General features: G+C 50.9%; 2 protein-coding genes across 6 annotated transcripts in view; both read right to left on the reverse strand.

The window, feature by feature from the left end:
* Nucleotides 1-8,004, reverse strand: part of OSBP2 (oxysterol binding protein 2) — a 98,271-nt gene extending 90,267 nt beyond the window's left edge. For 3 of the 5 annotated variants that reach the window (XM_069030621.1, XM_069030619.1, XM_069030618.1), the window contains exons 1-2: nucleotides 7,681-7,991; nucleotides 100-177 (exon numbers count right to left, since the gene is read on the reverse strand). In XM_069030621.1, the coding sequence (XP_068886722.1) occupies nucleotides 100-177; nucleotides 7,681-7,946 (344 nt within the window). In that variant the 5' untranslated portion in view covers nucleotides 7,947-7,991. Of the gene's footprint in view, nucleotides 1-99; nucleotides 178-7,680 lie in introns of all 5 variants that reach the window. The other 2 variants (XM_069030623.1, XM_069030622.1) reach the window with 2 other exon arrangements.
* Nucleotides 8,005-9,531: 1,527 nt separating this feature from the next.
* On the reverse strand, nucleotides 9,532-23,658 carry IQCD (IQ motif containing D). The gene is given in 5 exon segments (XM_069030902.1): nucleotides 9,532-10,089; nucleotides 11,010-11,081; nucleotides 13,242-13,475; nucleotides 22,872-23,480; nucleotides 23,483-23,658. Coding segments are annotated over 5 exon segments (1,227 nt in total). The 5' UTR covers nucleotides 23,522-23,658; the 3' UTR covers nucleotides 9,532-9,816.
* Between the last annotated feature and the right edge of the window lie 3,552 nt (nucleotides 23,659-27,210).

Below are 27,210 nucleotides of genomic sequence, written 5' to 3' on the forward strand. Positions count from 1 at the left end.
TGCACAGCCCTGGAGAGGAGGGGCATGTCTGTGTCCCACTGCCATGAGCACATTCCAGTCACCCATGTCCATGCTCCAGCCAAATCCACCCAAACTCACCCCATCTTCCGAACTGGGACCGGTGTATTTTTCACACGCTTCCAAGAAGAGCCACCGCTCCTGACAGTTGCAGAAGACCTGAAAAAAAAAGTTTGTGGAACCACCCCTGTGCATTTCACAGGAAAAGAGAAACTTCAAAAATCGTGAAGATTTCCAGAGCTGGGGAATTAGTTGCCATGGATATTTGCTGCTGTGACAAATACTCTAATTCTGTGCTGGGCTGAGTGACAGGCACAAAGCACCAAGTCAGCTGGGAACAGCAACACTGCGTGGCTGGAACACGGCACGCACAGCCCCGTGTCTCTGGGAGCATCCCTGGGGAAACAAAGCCATGGACCTGAACACATCACCAGCACCAGGAGGCCAAGTGACTCCCCAAAGGAGCTTTGCTCCCTTCCAGGCTACCAGTACCAGCCTCTGCTGTCACATCTGAGGCTGTGCCACAGGAAGGAGAGGTCACTGTCCTCTGAGAGCCCACCCAGCCACAGAGCTCGGGTGTCTGTGCCAACCAGCCAGCCTGAAGTAAGAGGATCTTGCTCACACCAGCAATACACAACCAGCAGGCTCCAAGGACAACATATTCCTGCTCTGTTTCTTATGAAGTTCCTCGAAGAAACCTGCTTTAGCTATTAATAACAGATTAAGAATCACTGCTTTGTGTTAAAGAAGGAAAAGAGAAAGGCACTGACTCCCACTTCACCATATTTACCCCCACATGCATTGCAGAAGCTGCTTTAAACAGCCACGCGTGCCCAGACAGTGCTCTCATCCAGAAAGATTTGGAGAATTAAGACTATTTTTAGGGAGTGAAGCACCTCCCCCTGAGTCACTGCAGGGACATACATCTATCCGGTCGTGATTCAAAGCAGAAATAGCCTTGAAGAGTTAGATAAAAATTAAAAAAAGCCAGGAAAGTGCATACTAACACAGTTTGGTGTGAAAAGAAGGGCAGGGAAAACACAGGTGACAAAGGGTTTGGCTACAGTCAACAGTGCTGACACAGCACCAGCTCCATCAGCGCCCGTGTCACGATGTGACCTCTGAGCAGCTCCAACCCCACAGCATCACCTGCGGACAGCACAGGCCAGGTACAAAACAGCCCTGCCAGGAGCCCTGGCTTGCAGAGGGGGAAGCAAATCCCAAGTGCCTGGAAGAGGACCAAAGAGGAGATTTGTTCCCATTTGTTCTGCTTTCATCACAGAGCTCCACTGGCACGCAGTCCCACGCTTCCCATCTGCATGTTTAATTCCAGCGTTGATCCGTTCGCAGCCCAAGGCTCAGCACTGGCCCTGCACACACGGCTGTGAGTCAGCAGCCACTGCCCCAGCACCACACACACATCCAGCTCTGTTTTCCTCCAGCTTCAGCTCTGCCTGCCCAGCCTGCAGCCAGTAGACAGGGGAATATTATGTCATTAATTATTAAACAAGCTTTTTGATCGAAACCAAACAAAGGCTGATGTAAAGTGTAGAAAGATCGTGCCACAGTGCTGTAGGAACTGCTGCAATAATTGAATGGTATAATGAGGACCTGAAGGGATATTTAACACCTCCAATTAGCTCAGGTTTGGAAGCACTATCTTATTTAGGGATAAATCTCCAGGATGCTGCCTGCCCTCCTGACAGCAGGCTAGGACAACTCACATTGCAGGGTGACAACCTGAGCTGTTGGCCATCAGCTGAACAGACCTACAGGGAGCAGAGGGCTCTGATATCACTGATAACACTTCAGGTACCTAAAGTTACCGGGCCGAGTTACCCAGCTACAACAATTGATACACAAGCACGAAATACAGAGAAGCTCAATAGTCTGACCTGCTGCAGCATAACTCAACCTACAGAAAATGAATGTCATCATCGTTCAGAGGCGAGTTCAAAGCACACTGCACTGATTGCAAACTCCTTTTCAGGGGAAAATGAGGCAGGATACAAGGGATACTGCATGGAAAAGCACAGCAGGTTCCTCACAATACTCCTGACAAGAGGGATCAGCTTCTTCCCTGGTGACTCACTGTGGGTACAGAGGATGACAGGATATACAAGCACCAACTTAAACCTGTAATTGGAGCAAGCCAAGTCAGAGCTGAATACGTATTTCCCCGGAAAAAGACAGGCAGGGGAGCTGCCAGTCACCTCAGGAGGCAAAGGACAGCCATCCTGCTCCTGAACATGACAGCAGACGGACCAAGGGCTGGTGAGGGTCTTCCAGGAGTGAGCACAGCCACGGATGTCCTGGAGCAGGAGCCAGTCCACACCAACCTCTGCTGAAAAAGGCAGAGCTGAGGCAGCTCCAGCACCGTGTGGGAGAGACACAGGACCAGACACGACTCCCTGCCCTTGCCCAGGACAGCAAAGCAGAACACCAGTGTGTGCCCCAGCAACAGAAGCTGCACCAGGGGTCACCAGAAAGGGGTGACAGGCACCTCACTCAGGTAAGGACCCAGGCAGATGGGCCCAGAAACAGCCTGCAAACTGCTCCAAGAGTGAAAACTGCAGTGTGAGCCAAGCTACCTGAGGGATCCCCACGAGACCAACCTCGAGACAGCAGCACAGGCTGCTGTGCTTCCACATGGATCCAGAGTGCTTTGCCCCATTAAAGTTTAGTTCTGCACAAGACAAACCAGTCATTTCTTCTACAATTCCATCAGATGAAGTATTTGGCCAGTATAGAATCATGGAATGGTTTGGGTGGGAAGGGATGGTTTGGGTGGGAAGGGATCTTAAAGGTTCCACCTCCTGCCATGGACAGGGAGACCTTCCACTAGACCAGGCTGCTCCAAGCCCCGTCCAACCTGGCCTGGAACACTTGCAGGGACGGGGTGAGGGATTACATCAACCACGTATAGCCAAATGAAGATGAGAGGGATAGAAATAAAGCAGAAAGATGGTTTGTGGCTCTTGTTGCAGTTTGCAACCAGCAAACAGAACCAGGCAACAGCTGTAAAACCCCTGACCCAGCACCAATAACCAAGCCACGATGCAGACATCCTTAAGGACAAGATCCGTGTCTCACGCCCTCCTGCAGAGTCAGCAGCAGTTGCTGTTTGGAGTCAAGAGAGCCCCATCTCCTCCACAGCACTAAACTGGGAGCAGAGCAATCCAGCCTGGAAGCAGCAGCCCAAAGAGCATCGCTCATTCAGCCCCACGGCACCCCTCGAGTGTCACGTGGACATGCAGTGTCCCCACGGAGCTGTGCCAGCACCGTGTCCCCAGGGACAAAGCACAGCAAGGAGCTGCCTCCAGAATGGGCAAATAACAAGGAGCAACAGCAAAGCACCATATGGATCCAGAGAGTGCCGTGGGAAAACAAGCTGACTGGGAACACCAATTATTCATCACTGTTTAAAAACAAGTAGCTCCAAGTCACCAGGAGCTGCAGAGCTGCCCTGGAAACCTGCGCGCTCCAGCACCCAAAGAGTGACAAACAAACACTTCAGGACTCGTCTGCAGAGGGACAAGGTGTCACAAAAATCATTCCAGGAGAGTGTATTGCCTCATTCTATTATGTACAAGCTAAATATAAGGAAACGTTTTCCCCTCCAAGGGTAATCCAACACTGGAAGAGGGGCCTGGAGAGGCTCTGCAATCTCACACCTTGGAGATTTCAGGGGCTGGAGCACAAGTATGATGAGGAGCAGCTGAGGGAGCTGGAGGGGCTCAACAGGGACCTTCTGGCTCTGCATTACTCCCTGACAGGAGGGTGTAACCAGAGAGGGTCAAGCTCTGCTCCCAGGGAACAAGGGACAGAAGGAGAAGGAACGGCCTCAAGTTGTGTCAGGGAAGGTTCAGGTTGGCTACTGGGAAAATTTCTTCATGGAAAAGGATGGTCAGGCACTGGCACAGCTGCCCAGGGCAATGGTGGAGTCCCCATCCCTGAAGGCATTTAAAAGCCACGTGGATGTGTTACTGGGGACATGAATTAGTGGTGGCCTTGGCAGTGCTGGGGGAACACTTGGATCAGAGGCTCCCAGAGGTCTCCCCTGGGCTCCCTCAATCCCCCCACATCTCTGCCATCAGCAGTGGTTTTCAAGCTCCTTCCTGAACTCCCCACCTCAGCTTTCAGTGGAGTCTCAGCACAAGAAACAAGAAAAACCCCTCTGGGTGCTCAAGCCCTTAGGATGCCAACCAAGAGTTAACTGCTGGATAAACAGAGCTGGTGAAGAGCTGCTCTGGGAAACACGGCTTTTCCAGGGAAATGAGCTGCAGGATGACCCAGACAAGACAGCTAAAGTGCCCCAGGCATCCGTCACTGCTCTAAGAGGGGAGTTAATGCTGCTTGATGGAGAAGCCTTTCCCTTCCCAACAATGATCACACCACACACAGCACGACACGGTTTTCCCCTCTCCATTTGTCACTGCTTTCATTATTACACCCCGTGCCCACACAAAGCGCTTGCTGAAGGCTCTCCAGACCCCCAATTCACCTGTACCCAGCTTCAGCCCATCCCACAGAGGGGCCAACACATCCCAGAGCTCCAGGAAAGGTCAAGGAGCTGCCGGGAGAACAAAACACTCTCAAAGCATCCATGGTCACATGAGCCAACACCGATCTTCGATGAATTAATACTCACCTGAAGATCCTCTCTAATCTCCTTGAAAACACTTATCTCTTCAAGGTGATTAAATTCTCCCGTACAGAGCCGCTAATTATAGATAATGACACATGTGAGTGGCAGCCTGCCAGAGGAGTTCAGAGAGAGAGTTTGGACCATTAGCAAGTCAAGCAGACTAGTCCTGCATCCCCAAACTGCCTTCCCATCACTGAATCAGCCAAAAAACTTGGTAAAAAACAACCTAGGAGGAACAATCAAGGGCAAGTAAAATGGTTCAACCGTATTGCTGTGGATTTAGGAGCTTCCTAAACCCACACACCTCACTCCACAGGAGGGTACTGCACAGAAACTCCTCAAGAATTCCTCAGCAGTTGTTATTTTTCACAGGTTCAGAGCAGGGAATACAAAGCAAAGGCACATGAAGTTTCCCTGGCAGCCAAGACCTGATGTCTTCATCGATGCAGCAAAGCTCCAGGAGGCTTTAAATGCTCCATTTGGGAGAAACGCTCTAATTAGAAGCTTTAATTCAGCTAACTGTCCCCGTGAAACCAACTGGGCAGCAAACAGGCGTCGCACTTGGCTGCTGGAGCAAACCCCTCAGAACAGCTCCAAAGGATGGCACAGCACCCACCCACACACCGGCACGACCGGGGACACCAAGGGGACACCCAGGATTTCAGGAGCTCAACTCTGCAAACCAAAATCCTCCCAGGCAACGTGACAGGCTGGGGTTTAAAGCTAAAGAGCGAGCAGCAGGAAATCCAAATGGAACAAAAAGCTTCAACCTGGAACGAAATCAATCCACGCAAGGAGGCGGCTTGGGCATCACGGGGCAGCTTTGCCAGTTTAGATGATTTTAGCAGACAAGCAAAATGAAGTTTCTACAAAGCTATTCCCGAGCAGCCACAGCTAAATCAGGTGAGCTGTAGAGTTACAAAGGTGACAACACAAGGAGAACGCAGCAGTTTCCCTGCAAGGGCAGGAAAGGAGACTTCTGGCACGGACCTTCTGAGCTGGGAAGAGCACAAAGAGCCAGCAGAAAGCAAGACCCGTGACTCTCAGAATGCCAGAGACCTCTATAGAATATAGACAGATAGACAAATATAGATATATGCTCTTTATCAGTGAACAGGCAGCAGCCCGACACCTGCCTGGCTCCTGTCATGGAGCTAGAATTGATATCAGAACAGAAATGCCAGTTTTTACCCCAGACTGTCTCCCAGGAGCGCTCCCAGATGAGCAATTCAAGCTGACACAGCCATTATTTCAGAGCGCTGGTTTTGAAGAGTATCATGGAGGTTTTTCTCCACTTAAGAAAGACTTCACCACGTGTTCTGCACTGTATTTTTGTACTCCTGACTCACAACCAAATTAACTCAGTTGTCATCAAGCCCAGCGATGAAAAGAAGCACAAAACCCTCCAGCATCCCTTTTCCCAAGCAGTTGCTGAACGTCTGCCCTGCCTGAAAGCTCCACAAAGTTTCAACTCCTTCACATGCTGCTCAGAATAATTTTCTGGGGTGTTTCTGTTTGTTGTTTCAGCCTAAAACAGATCAAATGATCTTAAAATAAACCTGGTTGTTCCCATCTAAAATCACTGTTGAAGAAAACTATTTGTTTGCTCGTGACAGACTTGGCATCAACACGTAAAAATAATATTCTGACATGGTTACAAGTGGGGTGTTAAACTCCAACAGCCTTTTTGAGCAGAGTTAAAGCATTCCAGAAAGGATTACAGTAAATTAGCTGAATTACTGAGAGGCAACTACATTTTTGGGGGGAGGGGAGGTTATCTGGCTCAAGTTCTTTGAGGGTTTTCAACAACTTCAAGGAGATAAACACATCATTTACCTTCGGCACTGTTACCTGCTGTGGTTCAACCCCAGGACCCAGGTTCCCGGTCTCTCTTAGAGCTGGAAGACTTTATATTCACACCTGACATGGAGCTGGAGCTCTGGGATCTGCTTCAGGCTACGTGTCAGCAGCTGGAGCTGAGAGGAAATCAGCTGATGAACTTTATGTCGGGAGGAAAACAGCTTTGGCATAACCTTTACAGAGAATTCCTGTCTCAGGGGGTTTGGTCCTTTAAAGACTTACTATTTTATAGAGCTCAACCATCTCTAATATCCAAGATTGTTTCCTTGTCCTGAAGTACAGCCAGCATCTGCTCCACAACACGGAGGGTGACAGAGCATTTGTGTTCCAAGTGACAAGAATAAACATGATCCAAATCACAGAATCCCTGAATGGTCTGGGTGGGAAGGGACCTTAAAGCTCCTCTCATTCCACCTCCCTGCCATGCACAGGGACACCTTTCTAGAGGATTAAAACACCAACATCCACGTTTGTATTTTCACCACTCAAGTGAGACAAGCAGCACAAGAGAACCTACAAAGCTGACACTGCTTTGGATTCAGCCTCGCAGCCTCGGGGTGTCTGACACGCTCCTCGCTGAGCCCACAGCCCGTCTGCACAAACCCACCGCGTCAGACAGCGCAGGGAGCCAGGCACAGCTCGGAATCACTGCTGGAGCTTCCTTCCTTCCCCCAGAAACGCAGCCCCCAGCCTGGGCTGACTTCCCAAGCCCAACATTCCCAGCACATCCCAGGCCATCCTTCCACCGCCACCGCAGCGCTTGCAGCCACTGGCACTGCTGGGGGAAGGATTCCCAGGCTCTGGCAGGGAAACAGCAGCAGCAGGAGCAGGTTACACAGCTAAGGGAGGAGGGTTCGGCTTGTTTGGCTGAAGGTTGCGATTTGGGCAGTTGTAGCAGCCGCAGCTGCTGCAGCAGGAGGGGAGGGATGGAGAGATACAGGGATGGGAGATCCAGGGCGTTCGATCCCGGGGCCCCGCTGCCCCGCACCGGATCCCGCCGCGGCTCTGCAGGATCAAAACCCGAGTTTGGCTTTAAAAGAGGAAAAAAAGCCCAAGCTAAGCAATACGAGGCGATTTTCGATGTGCAGCGGCGCAGCCCCCGCGGTCCGTCCCCCCCTCCCGGCGGCCCCTGCCCGGCCCCCCGGCCCCGGTACCTGTAGTAGCTGAGCAGCCCATTGCTGAGCACGAACCAGCGGCGCTGGTAGCCCTTCAGGTAGTTGGTCCACTTGAAGAGCCACCCCTTGTAGGTGTCGGAGCCCGGGGGAGCGGCGGGCGGCCCCCCCGCCGGGCCCCCGCCGCCGCGGCCGCCCGGCTCGCCGCTCATGGCCGGCAGCTCGTGGCAGGCCAGGCAGGGGACGGCGCTGAGGAGCGAGACCAGCCCGCGGGTGCCGCCGCCGCAGAGCGCGGCCGCCTTCCCCATAGACCCCGCGGGGCCCGGCCGAGGCTCCGCCGCTCCCGGGGCGGCCCCGGCCCGTCCGCACCGACCGGGGGCGGCGCCGCCGCCACGTGACCGCCACGGGGAGGGGAGGGGGGGGTGAGGGCGGGGGCGGCGCGCGCCCCCCGGCGGCGGGGCGGGAACAGCGCGCGCCGCCCCCGCCCTCCCCCTCCCTCACCCCTCCCCCGCCATTTTGAACCCCCGCCGCCATTTCGTGCAGGGGGGCTGGGGAGCGGGGGGGAAGGGTTGAAAATTATTCCATATAAATCTTCCTGTAAAAAAATCCTCGTGGGTGCTGCCTGCCCTGCCTGGAAGTAAAGCCCCATCCTACTGTCCTGCTCCCTCCACCTGCACACGGGCCTGGATTTGTGCCTGACGCGGACCCTGTCCACAGGGCACTGTGGAGGCAGGTACTGCCCGGCCAGGTGTCCCCATATCTGCTAAGGGTTCTTCCCTTTCCCCGTTCCCCTTTCTCTTCACAGGCATTTTTTCCCTTCCCCATTCCCTCTTCCCTTTTCTGTTCCCTCCGCCCTTCCTTCTTCCCCCTTTATCCTCTCCCCTTCATTCCCACCCCCCCCAATCATAGATCATGTCTTGCTCATCTGCCTGATCCGCTCTGATTCCCCTGATCCCATTATCCTTACCCATCACCTTCACACACTGTCCCAGCCGTGCCAGGGGCTCAGGGGGCTCCCCCAGCCCTGGGAATTCTCCAGAGAGGGCACTGCACTCCGTGCCTCAGGATCCGGGCTAGGCGGCTCCGAGGGTGAAGGATACCCCATGCGCTGCTCTGGGCTGAGCTCCTGCCCCTCTGGAGCTGGGTGAGCCATTCCTCCCTGGAGAGTCCTTCAGCCAGGAGCACTAGGGACACTGAGGCAGCCTATGGGGCCAGTCCTGCATGGGGTCTGCAACAGCCTGAGAGTGCTTTGGACTCCAAAGACTGTTCTTCAGAGAGCCCATCCCAGTTCTACCCGCTGCCATGGGCAGGGACATCTTCCACTATTCCAGGGTGCTCCAAGCCCCATCCAACATGGCCTGGAACCCTTCCAGGGATCCAGGGGCAGCCACAGCTGCTCTGGGCACCCTGTGCCAGGGCCTCCCCACCCTCACAGGGGGAACAATTTCTTCCCAATATCCCATCCATCCCTGCCCTCTGGCAGTGGGAAGCCATTCCCCCTGTGTCCTGTCTCTCCAGGCCCTTGTCCCCAGTCCCTCTCCCACTCTCCTGGAGCCCCTTTAGGCACTGTAAGGGGCTTTAAGATCTCCCTGGAGGCTGTTGGTGTTTGGAAACTGAAGTCTACTTGGACAGGGAATGTCCTTCTTGATGTAACTACACCCCAAACTATCCACATGGGTACCAACTTCTCAATGTCTCACAGATCCTGGCATTTCTTGTGGCTGCCAAGAAGGGAACACACCTTCCTTGGGCATATCTGAGGGGAGAGGGGCCTCACCAAGGCCACTGCTCTCTCCTGGGAAGGGAGGCTGCAAGGAAGGGCCTTAAAGTCAGGAGTGGGCTGTCAAATCCACACAAGCAGGACTTGACAGGATATGGGGAAATGGCCTCAAGTTGTACCAAGAAAGGTTTATATTAAATATTAACAAAGCTTTTTTCATGGAAAGGGTCCTAAAGCCCTGGGACAGACTGCTAGGGGAAGTGGTAGAGTCACCATCCCTGGAAGCATTCATAAAACATGTGGATGTGGCACTTGAGGAATCGGGTTAGTGGTGAACATGGTGGTACTGGCTTGACTCGATGATCTTAAAAGTCTTTTCCAACCTTAAAAATTCAATGCTTTTATCTGGAAGAGCTCAGACACAGCAGTTTTGCCAGGGAGAGAAAAGATTTGGGGCTTTATTTCTTGCCCTTGCCCTTGCCCTTGCCCTTCTTCAGTTTTGACTTGTAGATAGACCGCACCAAGTAGCCTTTCCAGAAGGCCTGGATGTAGGTGGCAGCATCGTTCCTCCTGGCAGCTTCCCGTGCTGCTTCCTCTGCCTTCTCCTTAAGCATCCTGCGCTCCTCCTCAATCTCAGTATACTCCTGGAGCAGCAGAGCGTGTTTCTCCATCAGCAGGGCCAGCTGGGCCTTCTCTTCGTTGTAGACAGCCTCCACCTCCTCATACGTGGCCTGGCAGGACAGCAGGGATCAGGGACAGCAGGTAGCAGCTCCTCCCCACATTCCCAGCTGAGGGTCCTGAAACCCATCCCAAAGCCATGGAACCTCAACTGGTTGGAGCCTTTCCAAAGGGATTCAAAAGGAAGGCATGTGCCCAGTACCCAGGGAGTTTCGTGAGGTGCTGGGTCCCTTGATGCTCCCCTGAAAAATGCTCCCACAATGGAAGATTTGGGGAACCAGGAGTGTGGGGGTGGGTCTGCCTTGACAAATTCTGCCCCAAACATGGGGCTTTCTGCTTCTCCACAGAGAAGGAAATGAAAATAATCCCATCATTAAACATTTGATAGGGGGATCATTCCTTACAATTAGCAGCAGCTTTCAGGCCCTTCCCTGCATTTTGCTCTGTTAGGAATCCAGCAGCTTTCATCCAACCCCATAAATACTAGAAGAACAGGAAAGCCACAAGGGCCTTCCCAGAGACAAGTTTTGGGAGTGCTGATGTGACCCTCAGCCTGTTACAGCTCAGCTGGGTGCAGGCTGTTGGGTTCCTTAACACCCAGCACATCCCCCAAGGATCCAGCAGGAACAGGAGCAGGATTTGGACACCAGGTAGGGCCACAGGGATGGAGGATTGGAGCAAAACTGAAAAACCTGTTTCCCGGCATCAGGTGGACATCACTGACAGAACATGGTGACCCATTTGCCCTCAGATACTGTGGGATTTAGCAGTGGATGTAATTTTTCCTAAAGCCAAAGCAGCAGAGGACTCCTGGACATGCAGGCAGGACAAAGATCCCTTTCCTGTAGTTCATCTGGATGCAGAACTGCCTCTCATTTCCATGGCCTCCTGGGTAAGAGTCAGGTGTCCCTTTGGACAGAAATCCACCTGAGCAAATCACCTCATGGCAGAGCAAAGCACTTAAAGCCAATACCTGTTTTTCTGCCATGTCTGTGTCATATTTCTGGACCCATTTCTCAGTTTCCCTCTCTGTTTTGCACTTTTTCTGAAACACAAAACAAGATTAGATCCTTGCAGACATCTGAGGCCTGGTAAGAAGTATCCTGAGTGAGAAAACAGGGAAGCTTTGACCCCCAGCATCATTATATCTGAATATTACACCTCCTCCCGTGACAAGCTTCCCTCAGCTGACATATATGTGGTTTGCCCTGGTTTGAGGATTCTCCTGGGACATTCCCAAAGGGATTTATTTGGTTTACAGCATGGAGCTGGGGGGCTGAACAGCACTGGGAAGTTGCTTTCTGCAGGAGGAAATGAACGTGTCTGATGGAATGTGGCAAGTCATCAACAAATTGAGGCAACCAGCCTGAAACTGAAGCAAGAGAGAACTGCAAAACATGAATGTGGGACAGAAGGTACTCAGAAGATGGTGTCTTTTAAAATAAAGAGATATTTCTGGCTGTAAAATAGTTTAGCAGTGGCTGTACTGCTGTATAACCTGGGGCAGTTTACCTCCAGCTCTGGATGTGTGCTCTGTGGAATCATTCCTGCTCCATTTCCTGTGCAGCACTGCCCCAGGATGTCCCAAGGGCTCCCAGGCCATCATGAGGTCCCACCTGAGCTATTTAGACCACAAGTACAACTTGTACTTGCTGAGGAAAGGAGGCCTCTGTGGTCAGTAAATGCATCTGCCCAAGTGCTGGAATGAGCTGAGCTCTCCACAGGCAGCCCTGCTGTGGCAGGAACTGCAGCAGGAGCTGCCTCACACACCCACTCTGCCAAAGATTCTGGGGGTTGTACTGCAGCTCTACCTTGGGTTTGATGCTTTGTCAGTGCCCAGCCCTCCATGCTGTACCACCCAATGCAAGAGTGATGGATGCGCCATCACCACATGGGCTTCCTGCCCATGGGAGGTTGTGCTGGTTTGGAGAGGGTACCCAGGATGAGCAAAATTAGAAGAAAAGTGCCCTTTTTCCAGTTCTCAGTTCTCTGTGTCACCAGCATGTTCTGCTCAGGGCCTGCTGCTCCCGTTCCTCCTCTTGTATCTGCTCAGCCCTGGGGACAAGGACTTTGGAGTGCTGCTGGCTGAGGGCTGGCTATGCCTCAAACCTGAAATCCCTTAAGCCCTGGGAAGCAGCGGAGGGGGAATTCTGCCCCACCTGCAGAGCTGCCCCAGCCCTGGGGCCCAGCACAGGAAGCACCTGGAGCTGCTGGAGGAGTCCAGAGGAGGCCACAGAGCTGCTCCAAGGGCTGGAGCCCCTCTGCTCTGGAGCCAGGCTGGGAGAGCTGGGGGTGCTCACCTGGAGAGGAGAAGGCTCCAGGGAGAGCTCAGAGCCCCTTCCAGGGCCTAAAGGGGCTCCAGCAGAGCTGGAGAGGGGCTGGGGACAAGGCATGGAGGGACAGGACACAGGGAATGGCTTCCCACTGCCAGAGGGCAGGGCTGGATGGGATATTGGGAAGGAATTGTTCCCAATAGGAGGAGGGAGGAGGGTGGGGAGGCCCTGGCACAGGTTGCTCAGAGAAGCTGTGGCTGCCCCTGGATCCCTGGAAGGGTTCCAGGTCAGGTTGGACAGGGCTTGGAGCAGCCTGGGATACTGGAAGGTGTCCCTGCCCATGGAAGGAGGGTGGAATGGGATGGGCTTTAAGGTCCCTTCCCACCCAAACTATTCTGGGATGATTCTATGAAATCACATTTCCCCTTCTTTCAGCCCAACCTGACTCCTTGGCTTGTCTATTCTGCCAAGCTGGGCCGAGCAGGACCTGCTGAGCCCTCAACATCAGCCCCTTTCCACCTTGAACACTGAATCAGCTCTAAAAGATGCCTTTCTACCAAGCCCATATTGTGTTTGCTCTGCTCCCCCTACAGCAGATCCCTGGTTTCTCACTATGCCGCACCTGTCCTGCTCCAGCCTTGCTGCCCTGAGCTCTGCCCAGTGTCACAGCACAGTGTGAAGGTGTTCCCAGAGCCAAGGCAGCCAGCAGGAGCAGGACCTGTGACAGGCTCTGTCCCTGCTGTCGCTGCAGGGCTGCTTTCCACCGGAATCAGCAGAGCATGAGGACAGGCGGGTGTGCTCTGACAAACACCATGTGCACCCTGCCAGGAACGAGCAGGGACCAAGGAACTCCTTGCAGCAGCCAGCAGCCAGAGCTGACAGCTCTGCAAACAGGCTTAAACCTCCTGTCCCAGAGCTTTCCTCCCCTTTACCTTCCTGAGAACCAGCTCTGAGGCTCGATGCTCCAGCACCAGTGCTTTGAACTGTGCTCTCAGGCGCAGAACATCCTGCTCCAGCCTGGCACACATGTCCTGGGAGGCTTTCTCATCCTCTTTTTGCTGCTTTTCCCCTTCCTTTGTGATCTGCTGGATGTCAGCCTTGCACTCCTTGGTCAGATTTTCCATGCTGGTTTTGAGGTTTTCAATCTTTTTGTCCTTGCTGTTAATCTAGACCAGAAAACAAGAGGAATACCTTTGGGAAATGCCCCTGAGGCATAAGGTGGGCAGGAGAAGAAAGAACCTTGTAAAGGCAGAGGAGATCCAAGAAGGAACCCTCAGGGGCCTGCTCGGGTAGCACCAAGGACCTGCCACTGCCAGCTGAGGGAAGAGTTAGATTTACACAGGAGCTTTGGAAACCTTCCCCTGGCTCCTCTGGAAACCTGTTAGTAAAGGCACAGAGGGAAGAAACTGTTACAAAAAGGATAGGATATTGGATTTTAGAAGTAGTAAGGCTAAGGCTCTGCTAGGCTGTAAGGCCTCAGGTGTAGAAATAGTTCTCTGGGGAAACAGGAATAGAATGTACTGGGTGGGAAGGTTAGGAATAGTGAATTAGCTGGGCATGGTGAACCTGTTAGTGAATTAGCTGGGCATGGTGAACCTGTCTAAAAGTAAATTGTTCTGGGTTGATATATGTTGTATGCAAGGGGGATTTCAGTGGTAGGAGCTCGTTGAGCATTATCTAAGACTAGACAACCATGGAGAGATATGGCGTAGGGTATGATTATCAATTGTTAATCCTTGTGATGTATGTATGTGTGCCAATGTTTGAAACTGTATAAAGAGCTGAGTGAAACGATAGGCCTTTGGGAAGCCTGATTTGGGACACTAGTCCCCAGGTCCCCGGGCCCTGAATAAAGCACCGCATAAACTGACTCTCTGTTGGTTTGTGTTTTTGGTCGGTGGGCAACAGTTTTCTGGCGACCGCGGCAGGACTCCGGGGGTCGTAGGGGCGGTTCGCGGGGTGATCTGCTCCGTGCCGGCACCAGGTGATTTCTGGGGAGCCATCAGCCCGTGCCCGACCCCGCGTCCGACGGACAACTGTGAGGTAAGCCCACAAGGTGCTTTATTCCTTTTAAACCGGTGGTGGTAGCCTGCCCGGTAAGACGAGTCTCTACTCGCAGGGTTGGGGCATTGGTTTGGATTATAAAGCCTAGGCGCTGGCCGTCAGACAGAGCGAAAGCTTTGCAGAGCCAGCCCTTGCTTCTCGCGGCGACGAGATAAGCAAGGAGGGAATTGGATATTGTGGTAATTAGTATTGGTATTAGTCTGTGTGTTACTAGGTGTGTGTGTGTTATTGTGTGGTTGCATACCTCTGGAATGATGCCGTTGCGGGTGTTTCGGGTTTTGTCAAGTTCAGATAAGGATATTCCGGAGAATTCTCCCCTCGGGTGTTTGCTAAGTCATTGGAAGGAGGGTAAATTGGGACGGGAGCTGCGGAAAAAGGAATTGATTGATTATTGTAATAAGGTATGGCCTGAATATGAAACTGGGGGGATGCAGTGGCCGTGGAATGGCACTATTAATTCTGAAATTATAACCCCCATGATGCGGTACCTACGGGAAAATGAGAAGTGGGATGAGATACCCTATTTGGATTTGTTCTATCAGCTAATAGGAAAAAAGGATTGGCAGAGGAAACGGGGGCATGGGAAGAGGTGGTTTCGGAGGTTTTGTGAATCAGAATGTAGGGAACCAGATGATGCGTAGGGGTAGAGGTAAATTGGGGCCCAATCAGTGCGCCCGATGCTTCGCCGAAGGTCATTGGAAGAATGAGTGCCCCCTCAATTTGGGGATGGAGACACCGATGAGTAACTTTCCAGGAAGGAATCCCATAAATCAGGGAATGAACGCGAATGATGGGTTAAACCCTTTCGCGCCAGGACCACAAGGTGTTGCTCAAGCCTTTATGATGGGGAACTATCAAAATCAGAGCTGACTAGATAAAGATCTAAAAGTGGTCCTGGAAGTTGACGGGGGGCCCAGGGAATTTAGGGTAGATACAGGAGCCACTTTCTCTGCAATCAATGAACAAATAGGACCGTTAAGTGATTCAGTTGTGAAAGTAGTAGGGGTGTCGGGGGAGGTGGTGGAGAGGTCATTCTTGCAGCCACTGGAAATCAAATTTGGAAACAAAGAATTGGATCACCAGTTTTTATATATGCCAAGCAGCCCGGAATGCTTGTTGGGGCAAGATTTATTATCGGCACTGGATGCAAAAATCATATTCGAGAAAGGGCGTGCTAAACTAGAAATCCCGGAGGGGAATCTGGCAAAACTTTTTGTGATTAAAGAGACAAAGACAGAGGAGATACCCCAGGAAATAGAGCAGGCAGTAGTCCCGTGGGTATGGGAAACAGGGACCCCGGGCAGATCCAGGGTAGCCGTTCCTGTAAAAATTGAACTAAAGGAAGGGGCACACCCAGTAAGAGTTCGACAGTACCCTATTAGTTTGGAAGCCAGGAAAGGAATTGCCCCAATGATCACGCAATTTATAGCATTAGGGATTTTACAAGAATGCGAATCAGAATTTAATACTCCAATCTTTCCGGTAAGGAAACCAAATGGGAAATACAGGTTGGTGCAGGACCTGAGAGCAGTAAATGCAATTGCCAAAGATATACACCCGGTGGTGGCCAATCCATATACATTGTTAACATCGATTTCTGAGAATTTTCAGTGGTTCACAGTGATTGATCTAAAAGACGCCTTCTTCTGCATCCCACTGGCCCCCGAGAGTCAATACATTTTCGCCTTTGAATGGGAAAGCCCAGACACTCGCCGCAAGTGACAGTTAACATGGACCAGGTTGCCACAAGGATTTAAGTGTTCACCCACCATTTTTGGAAACCAGCTAGCAAAGGAGTTAGAGGAATGGAAAACTACCAAGGTAAAAGAGTCTCCTTTTTCCTATGTTGTTTTACAATATGTGGATGACATACTCCTGGGAACAGAGGAGCGGGGACTATGCTTAAAGTTAACAATTGAACTATTAAACATGTTGGGTCAGGCAGGATACCGAGTATCCAAGGAAAAAGCGCAGCTGGTGCGACAGAAGGTAATTTATCTGGGATGTGAAATATCACAAGGAGTCAGGAGAATAGGGGTGAATCGCATACAAGCCATCTGTGCAATCCCTGTACCACGAAATAATCAGGAATTAAGATCTTTCCTAGGGATGGTCGGCTGGTGTCGCCTGTGGATTCCGAATTTCGGACTCATGGCCAAACCACTGTACGAAACAATCAAGGAACCCGAATTCAAGTGGGGTAAGACACAGCACAAGGCCTTCCAGGAATTAAAGCAAGCACTCAAAGAGGCCCCCGCCCTGGGTCTGCCAGACCTGACAAAAGACTTTCAATTGTATGTGCATGAAAGGCAGAGATTAGCTTTAGGAGTACTCACACAGCGATTGGGGTCATGGAAGAGGCCCGTGGGGTACTTCTCGAAACAGCTGGACATGGTGAGCGGAGGGTGGCCGGGGTGCTTGCGAGCAGTGGCTGCTACGGTAATCCTAATTCAGGAAGCACGGAAACTGACGCTGGGAAAACACATCACGGTATATGTACCTCACATGGTCATAGCCGTCTTGGAACAAAAAGGGGGGCATTGGCTCTCCTCCAGCAGAATGATGCAGTACCAGGCTCAGTTGCGGGAACAAGATGATGTTGAATTAAAAATAACCAACCATCTCAATCCAGCAGAATTCCTCAGGTCCACCCAAGAGGAAGGAGAACTGGAGCATGACTGCGTGGAGGTGATCGAACAAGTGTATGCCAGCCGTGAAGACCTGAAAGATGTCCCGATGGCAGATCCTGATGTGGAGCTGTTCACGGACGGATCCAGTTTTATGGAGCATGGAACCAGGTATGCAGGGTATGCTGTGGTGACACTCCAAGAAATAGTGGAAGCTAAAGCACTGCCTCCAGAAACTTCAGCGCAAAAAGCAGAAGTATGGGCGTTGGTAAGGGCATTGGTCCTTAGTAGAGACAGGAAAGTAAACATTTGGACTGATTCAAAGTATGCATTTGGTGTGGTTCACATCCATGGGGCTTTGTGGAAAGAAAGAGGACTTTTAACCTCTCAAGGTTCACAGATCAAACATAAGGAAGTAATAATTCAGTTGCTGGAAGCTGTACACTTACCTAAAGCAGTAGCGATCATGCATGTCCGAGGTCATCAAGCAGACTCCGGGAAAGAATTTCAGGGGAATCGGATGGCAGATGAAGCTGCGAAAAGGGCAGCCAGATTGGTCTGGACTCAAATGGCTCTGATACCGACAAGAGAAAATCCCGCTGCACCTTATTTAGAAGAGAAACCGTGCTACTCTCCGGAGGATGAACGGTTGGCACAAATCACTGGAGCAAGAAGGAATGTTGTAGGATGGTATGTAACACCGGTCGGACAAGTTATACTGCCAGTAGGATTGATGAAAGTAGTCATGGAAACTGAACATAACAAACTCCACTGTGGTGCAGAAGCATTGGTAGAATATCTAAAGAAAATAGTACTCTCTAATTCGATGATAACAATGGCCAAAAGAATAAATGCCACCTGCCCGATTTGCATTAAAAATAACCCGTTGGTTGGAAGACAGGTCCAAATGGGAAAATACGTGTAGGGCCACAACCAGGGGATTATTGGCAAATAGATTTTTCCGAGTTACCAAAATCTCAGGCATACAAGTACTTACTAGTTTATGTGTGCACCTTTTCGGGATGGCCCGAAGCTTTCCCTTGCAAGACGAATCAGGCCAAGGAGGTAGTGAAAACCCTTCTCAAGGAAATTATTCCAAGGTTTGGGGTTCCTTTAGGAATATCATCAGATAGAGGACCACATTTTACTGCAGGGATCGTGCAGGAAGTTTCTACTATTCTGGGAATTCAGTGGCACTTACACACCCCCTGGAGACCTCAATCTAGTGGTCAGGTGGAACGAATGAATCAAACTCTGAAAAATCAAATTAAAAAGATTTGTCAAGAAGCTAAAATACAGTGGCCCCAAGCATTGCCTCTAGCCCTTCTGAAGATTAGGATTAAACCACGAGAAAGGATAGGGGTAAGTCCGTATGAAATTTTGTACGGCAAACCATATCATGCTGTAACCTATCAAGGGGACCCACATGTAATTGGGGATCAGATGATTGTAAATTATGTTCTGTCTTTAAATAAGACCCTTGCAGCACTGAGATCCACGCTGGAGTGGAATCGACCGTTACCTCTGGACACTCCTGCTCACGATATTCACCCAGGAAGATCAAGTTTACGTGAAGAACTGGTCGGTGGAGCCTCTGAAGGAAACATGGGACGGCCCCCATCAAGTGATAATGACAACTTACACCGCCGTCAAGGTCGACGGGATCAACAGCTGGATCCATTACACACGGGTCAAAAAGGTCCCCTCCCGATGGTCGGTGGAACCCCTATCTCCCACCAGAATGGTGTTCAAAGCCAAAAATTAATGCTGTTGTTGTTACTCTTGAGTAAAATAATAATTGTTGAAACCTTTGTTAAAATCACAATACCTGAATCAAGGGTGTGGGTACCGGAGAATTCAAATGTAAATCTTACATGTTTGTTTGTCGATGATCAGGGAGCTGGATGGGACAGAGTCAGGGCACAATGGAAATGGATCACCAAGGATCAAATTCCCGATAAAGGAGTAGAAACGGTCTGGGATGAGAAGCAGCAAAAAGGTAGGATTACCCTGCAGATATCCAATATAACAAAAGCCAGAACAGGAAAATACGCTTGTGTGGTTTGGATAAAAGGGACTTATGATTATGGATTCGTAAATCTTGACATTTTAAATATCTCCCAAACAGAATCAGAAAATAAGGTCCAGGTGAATCTCCCAAATGGGAAAGTAGATATGTGGGACGGACCTCCCCTCAGAATAAAATGTACTCATAGGTTTAAGACAGGGTGTCAGAAACAGATTAGAATGAAATGGTGGAAATGGAACACGACACAGGAAATGTGGAATCCACAGGTACAAGGGACAAGTTGGTGGACGCTGGGAAATGAGAGCAGGGGATGGTTGAATATAACGAACTCAGAGATTGGTAGATCAGAGGGTAAATACCTTTGTGTTATCATTTGTGGTAATAGTGGAGGTTATGGGGTTAGGAAGGTAGAAGTGGTATTACAACAGGAGCGAGGAATCAAGCCTGAACAGGAAATATATAACGCAAAGGAAGGGCAGGATTTGGTTTTAAGATGTAGGATACCAACCGAAAGCTACACTGAGTATGAATGGTGGTTTGGAGGACAAAGCTTGGTGGCTCAAGGGAAATATCAAATTAAAAGAAAACCCCAAGAAATAGTGTTAGTAATTAAAGAAGTCTTAGAACAGCAAGATAATGGACAATACTGGTGTTGGGTTGCTCGAGATGATTGGTGGGCAGCCGGGATGATTAGTGTTTATGTTGAAAGAACAAGGGTGACTCGGCAGGTACTAGAGGATGAAATCCAAACCAAACCAGAGAATCTGATTGTGGGTTTAATTAGGGATTTTGGGCAAACACAAAATGTATCAGCAATCACTGCATGTCTGCCTTTGCCCCATGCGGCAGGAGACCCTATACCATGGGGAATTATACCAGCTCCAGACATGCCTGCATCTAATCGAACAGTTACCTTAAGTTGTACCCAGGAGATTAGGAGCCGAACTAAATTGGTTAATCGGACAAATGTGATAAGGAGGAAAACCCCGAGGACTCGAGCAGATTGTTATAAGCTTCCGAATGCTGTATTTACCAGAATCGGAAGATTCCAGGGAGTAGGATGGTGTGAATACGATGAGAGGCAAACACGAGAAGTCCCGGCAACTGAACAATATTTTGAAATAACATGCCAGAATGTTACAAACACAACTACCATGGAACAATGGCAGACAATCTGGGGACCTAGTTTGTTGGAAACTTATAGTTATATAGGAACAGTTCAATGGTGTATTCATTGGAAGGGACGGAAAAATCAAACTTACTCAAAGACCTATCAAGAACAGGATAGTTGGAGGAAAGATGCACCTAGGATGACCGATTGGAATTGCACTGAGGTCTTCACTTGTGACAGCCCAAGTGAGTCTGTGAGTCTACTGCCGGTAAAGGTACTTTTGAGATTTGGCTGTGAATGTAGGGGATATAACCACACGATAACAGACAAAAATACAGAAGGAGAGTTAAACTGTAAAACTACATCAATCCGAGCTCCAGGAAATTTAGTTTGGGTAATGGGTCATGGACATTGGACCACTCATATGCCGGTAGATGGTCCAACTACACAAATTACTTTAGGAGTTCCAACTCTTTGTCCTTTCTGGAAATCGACAAAATTGACGGCCTCAGAAATACAAATAAGACATAAGCGAGATATAAGTCAGGAAATTGGGGACATAGGGTTAGAAGAAGGGGAAGATTGGCATGAACCTTCTTCAGGAATTAAATTTGGGTGGGTATTAGAATCTCTCTTTGCACAAATATCATCATATCGAAACAGGGAAATGTTGTACAAATTGTTGGGACAAACAGAAAGGTTAGCGTCTGTGACCAAGAAGGGATTCAAGGACTTAAATCTGCAGTTACAAGCTACGTCTAGAATGACAATTCAAAATCGGATGGCTCTAGATATGATATTGTTGAAAGAGCATGGCGTATGTAGATATCTGCATGGTAGAGACGACCATTGCTGCATTCACATCCCGAATGTTACACAAGAAGTAGAAAAGGATATAAGTCAATTAGAACGGATTGAAGGAAAGGTGAATGATATTCAGAAAGAGGCAGAACACAATTGGGTTGGAGAACTGTTCAGCTCCCTGGGAATTCAAATGTCCGGATGGATATCCTCAATTGTACAATATGGAATCATGATTGTTATAATCATTTTAGTTGCCTTAATAGTATATAAGTGTCTTTTAGGAATGATTGTCAAAAAAGGTCAACATACTCGGCGAATAATGAAGGCGATAATGCGAAGAGAAGTCCTGGCAGAACCAGCCGTTCCACCTCCTGCTTATCGCGAAACAGCGACATGAATTGTTGAGCATCCTTGCGAACCCAGAAGAAGCTCGAAGGATGCTCAAAAGGGGGGACTTGTTACAAAAAGGATAGGATATTGGATTTTAGAAGTAGTAAGGCTAAGGCTCTGCTAGGCTGTAAGGCCTCAGGTGTAGAAATAGTTCTCTGGGGAAACAGGAATAGAATGTACTGGGTGGGAAGGTTAGGAATAGTGAATTAGCTGGGCATGGTGAACCTGTTAGTGAATTAGCTGGGCATGGTGAACCTGTCTAAAAGTAAATTGTTCTGGGTTGATATATGTTGTATGCAAGGGGGATTTCAGTGGTAGGAGCTCGTTGAGCATTATCTAAGACTAGACAACCATGGAGAGATATGGCGTAGGGTATGATTATCAATTGTTAATCCTTGTGATGTATGTATGTGTGCCAATGTTTGAAACTGTATAAAGAGCTGAGTGAAACGATAGGCCTTTGGGAAGCCTGATTTGGGACACTAGTCCCCAGGTCCCCGGGCCCTGAATAAAGCACCGCATAAACTGACTCTCTGTTGGTTTGTGTTTTTGGTCGGTGGGCAACAAAACCACCCCAAGCCCCACTGGCACTGCCACCTGAGGCGCAGCCAAAACAGATTCCCTGGAGCAGCCCTGTAGCTCCCTCGAGGGCTGGGCTCCGAGTGACTGTCTGGGGGACACAGCTCAGGGAGGGAGATCCCCAGCTGGGATCAGTGAAACAGATTTATTCACCATGTCCTGGACAAGCTGCCAAATTGCACATAAAAATCTCAAGTGTCTCGATTCCTAGAACTCCAAGGAGCAGAGGGAAAGGGGAAAGCAGGCCCTTGGCTCTGCCAGCAGTGAGCGCAGGGCAAAACCTTCTCAGCCAACCTTCTCTTGTAGGGGAGAGAAAGAGAAGCACAGGCAGAAAACAAAGGATTGTTGTCAGGAGCTCTGGGCTTGGCACAGCCCACAGGCTGGGAAAGTGCCTGGGAAGTACCCAGTCAATTATCTGCACCTCAGCTGCAGATAAAATTAAAGATTCATGTAATTCATGTAATCACTGATTAACCACAAATGCTCCAAGGCAGCTGTTAGAGTTGGGAGTCACAGAAATGTTGATTTTAAGCAAGAGTGAAGACAGAGCAGATATTAAAAATGGATTTTAATCAGAGCAATCCCTCCCTGTAATGACTTTTCATTCTTTCAGCAGCAGGGAATGAAGCAGCTGGCACTCTCACCCTGCCAGGATACCACCACAGCAGTTTGTGCCTGTCCTGACACTCCTCTGGAACTCAGGGACTTATGTTGTTTAAGGTGGCTGGTGACAACAGGTTCAAAACATGCCAAATTCGAGTTTTTTAAAAAATCAAGCATGCAATAAGCCCTTTTCATTATATTTTGCAATAAAAATATTAATTTTGAGTTTAAAATGTGGTTTAGAAAGGATTTCTGAAACTTGCTCTTTAGGAACTGCAATAAAGGGATCAGATTTTAGTTACCAAAGTTTTGCTCCAGTAATACTGTTGGAAAACACATTCCCACAAGTTCATACCTCCTCATCTCGAGTCTGGATGGCTGCTTCCAGCTCTGCCTGTAGAGCTGAGATAGTTTCCGTGTTTTTCTCAATCCGGAGGGAAATGTCTTCCATGAATTGAATCTTTTCCTTCTCTTCATCAGGACTGGTCAGGAGCCTCTCGAGCGTGAAATCCCGGAACTCCTTAAAGGCTTTGATAAACACATCAGCTGGTGACTGTCTCACCCAAACTTCGTATTTCAGTCCATGGTAAAGCAAGGGGTTGGCCAGGAAGAGCCTCAGGGTGTCTCTCAGGGAACATTTCAGGCGTTGCTTCACAGCTCTCCTTCTCTCATCTCCAGGGCTGGTGAGCAGGTCCTGTATTTCCACTGAAAGCTTCTGAAGCTCCAAAAGGCTGCTTGTGATCTCAGGTCCCAGCATCCTAGCAAACCTCTCCAGGGAGCCAATAATCCGTGGGATCAACCTGGTGATCTCCAGCTTGACAATGGCCTCATCAAAAACAGTTAGGATTCTTTCTGTCTCTGTGCTATCAGGCTTTAACTGGCGTGGATCTAACACCTTCATGACACTTAATGGGATCCCTGCCTTCCTTGGAGTTGCCATGACCTTCGCCAAGGTTCTTTGCTTCACGAGGATGCTTGGAATGCAGCTGGATCCCCTGTTGCCATGGATTCAGTTAAACACCAGTGGGCTGGCTGGTTTGAGGTTTAGAAAAGACACAGCAGCTCTTAGACAAGGTGAGACTGGAAGAAAATCGAGGTCCCTGTGCTGCTGCTGTCACGTAATCTCCCTTCTTGGATTTTCTCTCTAAAAGGAAAACACGGTGAGAGTATTAGAGAAACAACGTAATTTGGGAAAACATGACAGTTTGAGATTATGCTGGAGTTCTCTCTGGGTCTGGGCAGGGGGTCAGGACATCGGGTTGTGGATCAGAGTTGGTCTCTGTCCCAAAGTAGCTGTCAAACACCCATGGGAAGGGGGTGATGGATTCCTGGCTTTGAAGGGTGGTGGGGAGGAAGCTCCCAACAGCTTCTGAGTAGCAGCTGAGGTGGAGCAGCACAAGCTGCAGCTCTGCAGTCCCCAGAGGGGTCTGGAGAGGGGCTTGGAGAGCCCCGGAGCCACCTTGGAGGGAAGGGGAGGGTTCCCAGTGGGAAACCTCTATGGGAAACCTCTACCCTTCCAGGCCTGTCCCTGCCAGAGGGATGAGGTGGGAGAGGGGATCTGGCAAGACTGGCAGGGACAGGGGAAGAGGAGGAGAGAGGGAGGGGATGGGGACAGCTGTAGCGGGGGGCCCGACAGGGAGTTTAAAGGAAGTGAAGGGTCCCCTCGGCGTGGGTTTGGGACAGCAGGAGGATCCAGGGCCCCCGTCTGAGGGGTGATTCCCGGTGGGGAGGACCCCCGTGTGAGGGGAGGGCGGCTCGGGGGCCGGTGCGGGAGGATCCGGGGGGCCTCTGGGACCAGCGGCCCTGGGACATCCCGGGGATGGGACGGGGTGTCTCAGGAGTCGGCTACTGGGAGATGCCGGCTCCGGGTGACCTCCACCCCCTGCAGCGCACTCAGTTCCGATCCCGATCCCGATCCCGGTCCCGAACCCGATCCCGGTCCCGAGCCCGATCCCGGTCCCGGTCCCGAGCCCGAGCCCGCCGTCAGCGCCTCCCGTTGCCAGGCGACCAGAGGGGGCGGGGCCTTTCCCGGCTGTTTACGGCCAGCGACGGTGGCCCCGCCCCATCGCTTGATTGGCAGCGCCGCTGTCCAATGAGGAAGCGGCGGCGACTGCTACGGGCGGGGCTGTCATGGCGGCCGGAGGGGCTGTGAGGGGTGGCGGTGAGAGAGAAGAGGCGTCTCGTTCGCTCAGGGCTCCCCTGCCCTGTATTCGTGAGAGCAGGACAAATAACCCGAAGAATAAACTTTAGCCCCCCGAGGTCATGTCTGCCAGTCGCTGGTCAGCCCAGTGGGTGTCGAGGAGCCCCGAAGGAGCTGTTCTGAAACATCAGAACACAAGAGAGGGATCCCCTAAGCCGCACTGTTAACGTGACTGGTTTTACAGGGCCATAAAAGTGATAATGAAGCTCAGCTGATGAAGATGTGATGTTGTACAGGCGGAGTTAATTGGTTACCTGTGAGTTAATGACGTCTGCGAAGTACATGATGGCCCCCTGAACGCTGCAGTGTAGCCTCTGCCCAGGCAGTGACATGGATGCCCTCGGGAGAGGAGGATTTGGTTTACAGCAGGAAACACGGCAAAATGCTGAATGCCAGCCCATGCTCACAGTGATGCCAGCTCTGTCCCTGGCAGGAGCTGGCACAGAGCAGTGGTGGGGTGGCCGTGCCCTCACAGGCAGCCTTGTCCTGGGTCCCAGCCTTTCCTGGCCTGAGCAGCACCTTTACTTCTGTGCAGGGAGTGTCCAAGTCCATGAAGAAATCTGCAGTGCCCACTGCTCACACGTTCCCAGCTGCTTCCCTACGCAAAGCAAATGAGGGGCTGGTGGTGGGAGATGTAGTGGGACCACCAGGGCAGGGCTTTCTGGCCTGGCACTGGTGAGGATGACTGAGGGGACACTTGGCCTTCCTGCCCACCTGGGCATATCTGGTACCATCTCCAGCACCCCCAGGTCATTTTCCTCCAGGCTCATTAGCTGGAGCATGTGACCTGCATGGGGGTTCCCTCCTGCCCTGAGTGGCTCAGCCAAAGGACTGATTGGAATCAACACTGGCATTGAGTGTGATGGTGAGTCTGGGTTTGGGTCCACCCCAAGGTGGGACATGTCCAGCCCGCTGTGGGACAAAGGGGCAGCTGAAACTGCAAGTCTGGGCCAGGCTGTCCCATAACCTCCAGGGAAAGCACTGACCTGCCCAGGAACAATTTCTCAGGCTCTAATTTGGCAACTGGGATCACACTGGATCTAAATCCAGAAGATTCATGATTTCCTGGCTGCACTCTGATCGAGAGTCATGGGATTTAAGCACAGCAGAGCTGTGATTTGAAGTTACAAAGGGATGTGCTGTCCGTTGGATATGTCCCTCACAGAGCTCATCATAGCACAGAGAACAGCCCTTGAGATATGGAGAGCTGCTGCTTTTCCTGACAAGGACATCAGAAGGGATCCCTGACCCCCCTGAAAGGCTGCCACGTGCCCTGCAGATATTTTGGCAATGAAATCCATCATGAAAAGAATGTCTTTTTATTTCCAAAGTTGAGGAGTGTCCTGATTGCTTTGTCTGAAATGTGCCACTGCTCTCCAAGAAATGCAGACTTGGGATTCCTGACAGCCACGACCTGGAGATGGGATCCACTGGCCAGAGACTGTCACCAGAGTCCCCTGTGTCCCAGTGTGCACAGCCTGCTCAAAGGGACAGCAAGTCCTTAGGACATCCACGGAGAGAGGAGGAAAAAGGTGGAGCCATGGGTCGCATCCAAACCTCCTCTGAAGTAGGGAAGACTGTGGATCACTGCTGCTCCCTCCTGGATCTGGGTAATTACAGGCATTCCCATCTTGCAGGAGGAGATGGGGTGATGACACACGTACAGAGCAGCCCCGACTTGTCCTGCAGCTCCACACACTGCTCCAGGCCAGCAGCAGCTCTTCAGCCAGGAAGAAAACTGGGTCAATTTGGGAGCTGGATGAAACATCACCGAACCTGCGTCAATCCCACCTCATCCAGGATGTAGAAAAACCTCAGATCCATCCTCAAACAATTCCCTGCACCCAAACCCACCAGACTGCATCACTGCCTGAGCCAGAGGTGCTCAAGAATCCAAAGTATGTGGGGCAGATCTGAGTGGGGAAGGGAGAGCCGGGAGCCCCTGGTAGAGCCTGGGCACACAGTCCCCCACAGTTTGAGTCCAGCTGTGTTCCAACAGCAGGACTTTGTGACAGATACCTGAACACCAGAGACTTCCCTGGCCCCAGCTGGCTTCACCCACCGTCCAAATTCCTCTCCAGGTGCTGAATCCCGCTCCTCTGCAGCAAAGGGAAGCACAGCTCAGAGCGTGGGAGCTGGCTGGCCAATCCTCTTGGAAAACCGCGATCCACCCCAGCTTGGTTTGCCCAAATAATCTCCCTGTTCCTGCTACCACCCACCCCTGCGTGGGACCGGAAGGGGCATCAAGGAGGGGGATGATTTAAAATGATTGTAAAATGATGGTGAAAGAGCAGAAGCACACAATGAAGCCTTGCTGCAGGCAACAGCACCCCAACCTGTCACTGCAGGGACAGTCCCCTCCTGCCACTGTCCTTTGGCTGCAGCCTTGCATTGTGCTCTGCTGGGAACATGGAGCTGGCACCACACCAAGCCCTGGAGGAATCCGCAGGGCCAACTGATCCCTGACCACATCCTGCCTGCAGCTTTGGCTGCT

Source organism: Aphelocoma coerulescens, chromosome 15, assembly GCF_041296385.1.
Source record: "Aphelocoma coerulescens isolate FSJ_1873_10779 chromosome 15, UR_Acoe_1.0, whole genome shotgun sequence".
Classification (NCBI taxonomy): Eukaryota; Metazoa; Chordata; class Aves; order Passeriformes; family Corvidae; genus Aphelocoma; species Aphelocoma coerulescens.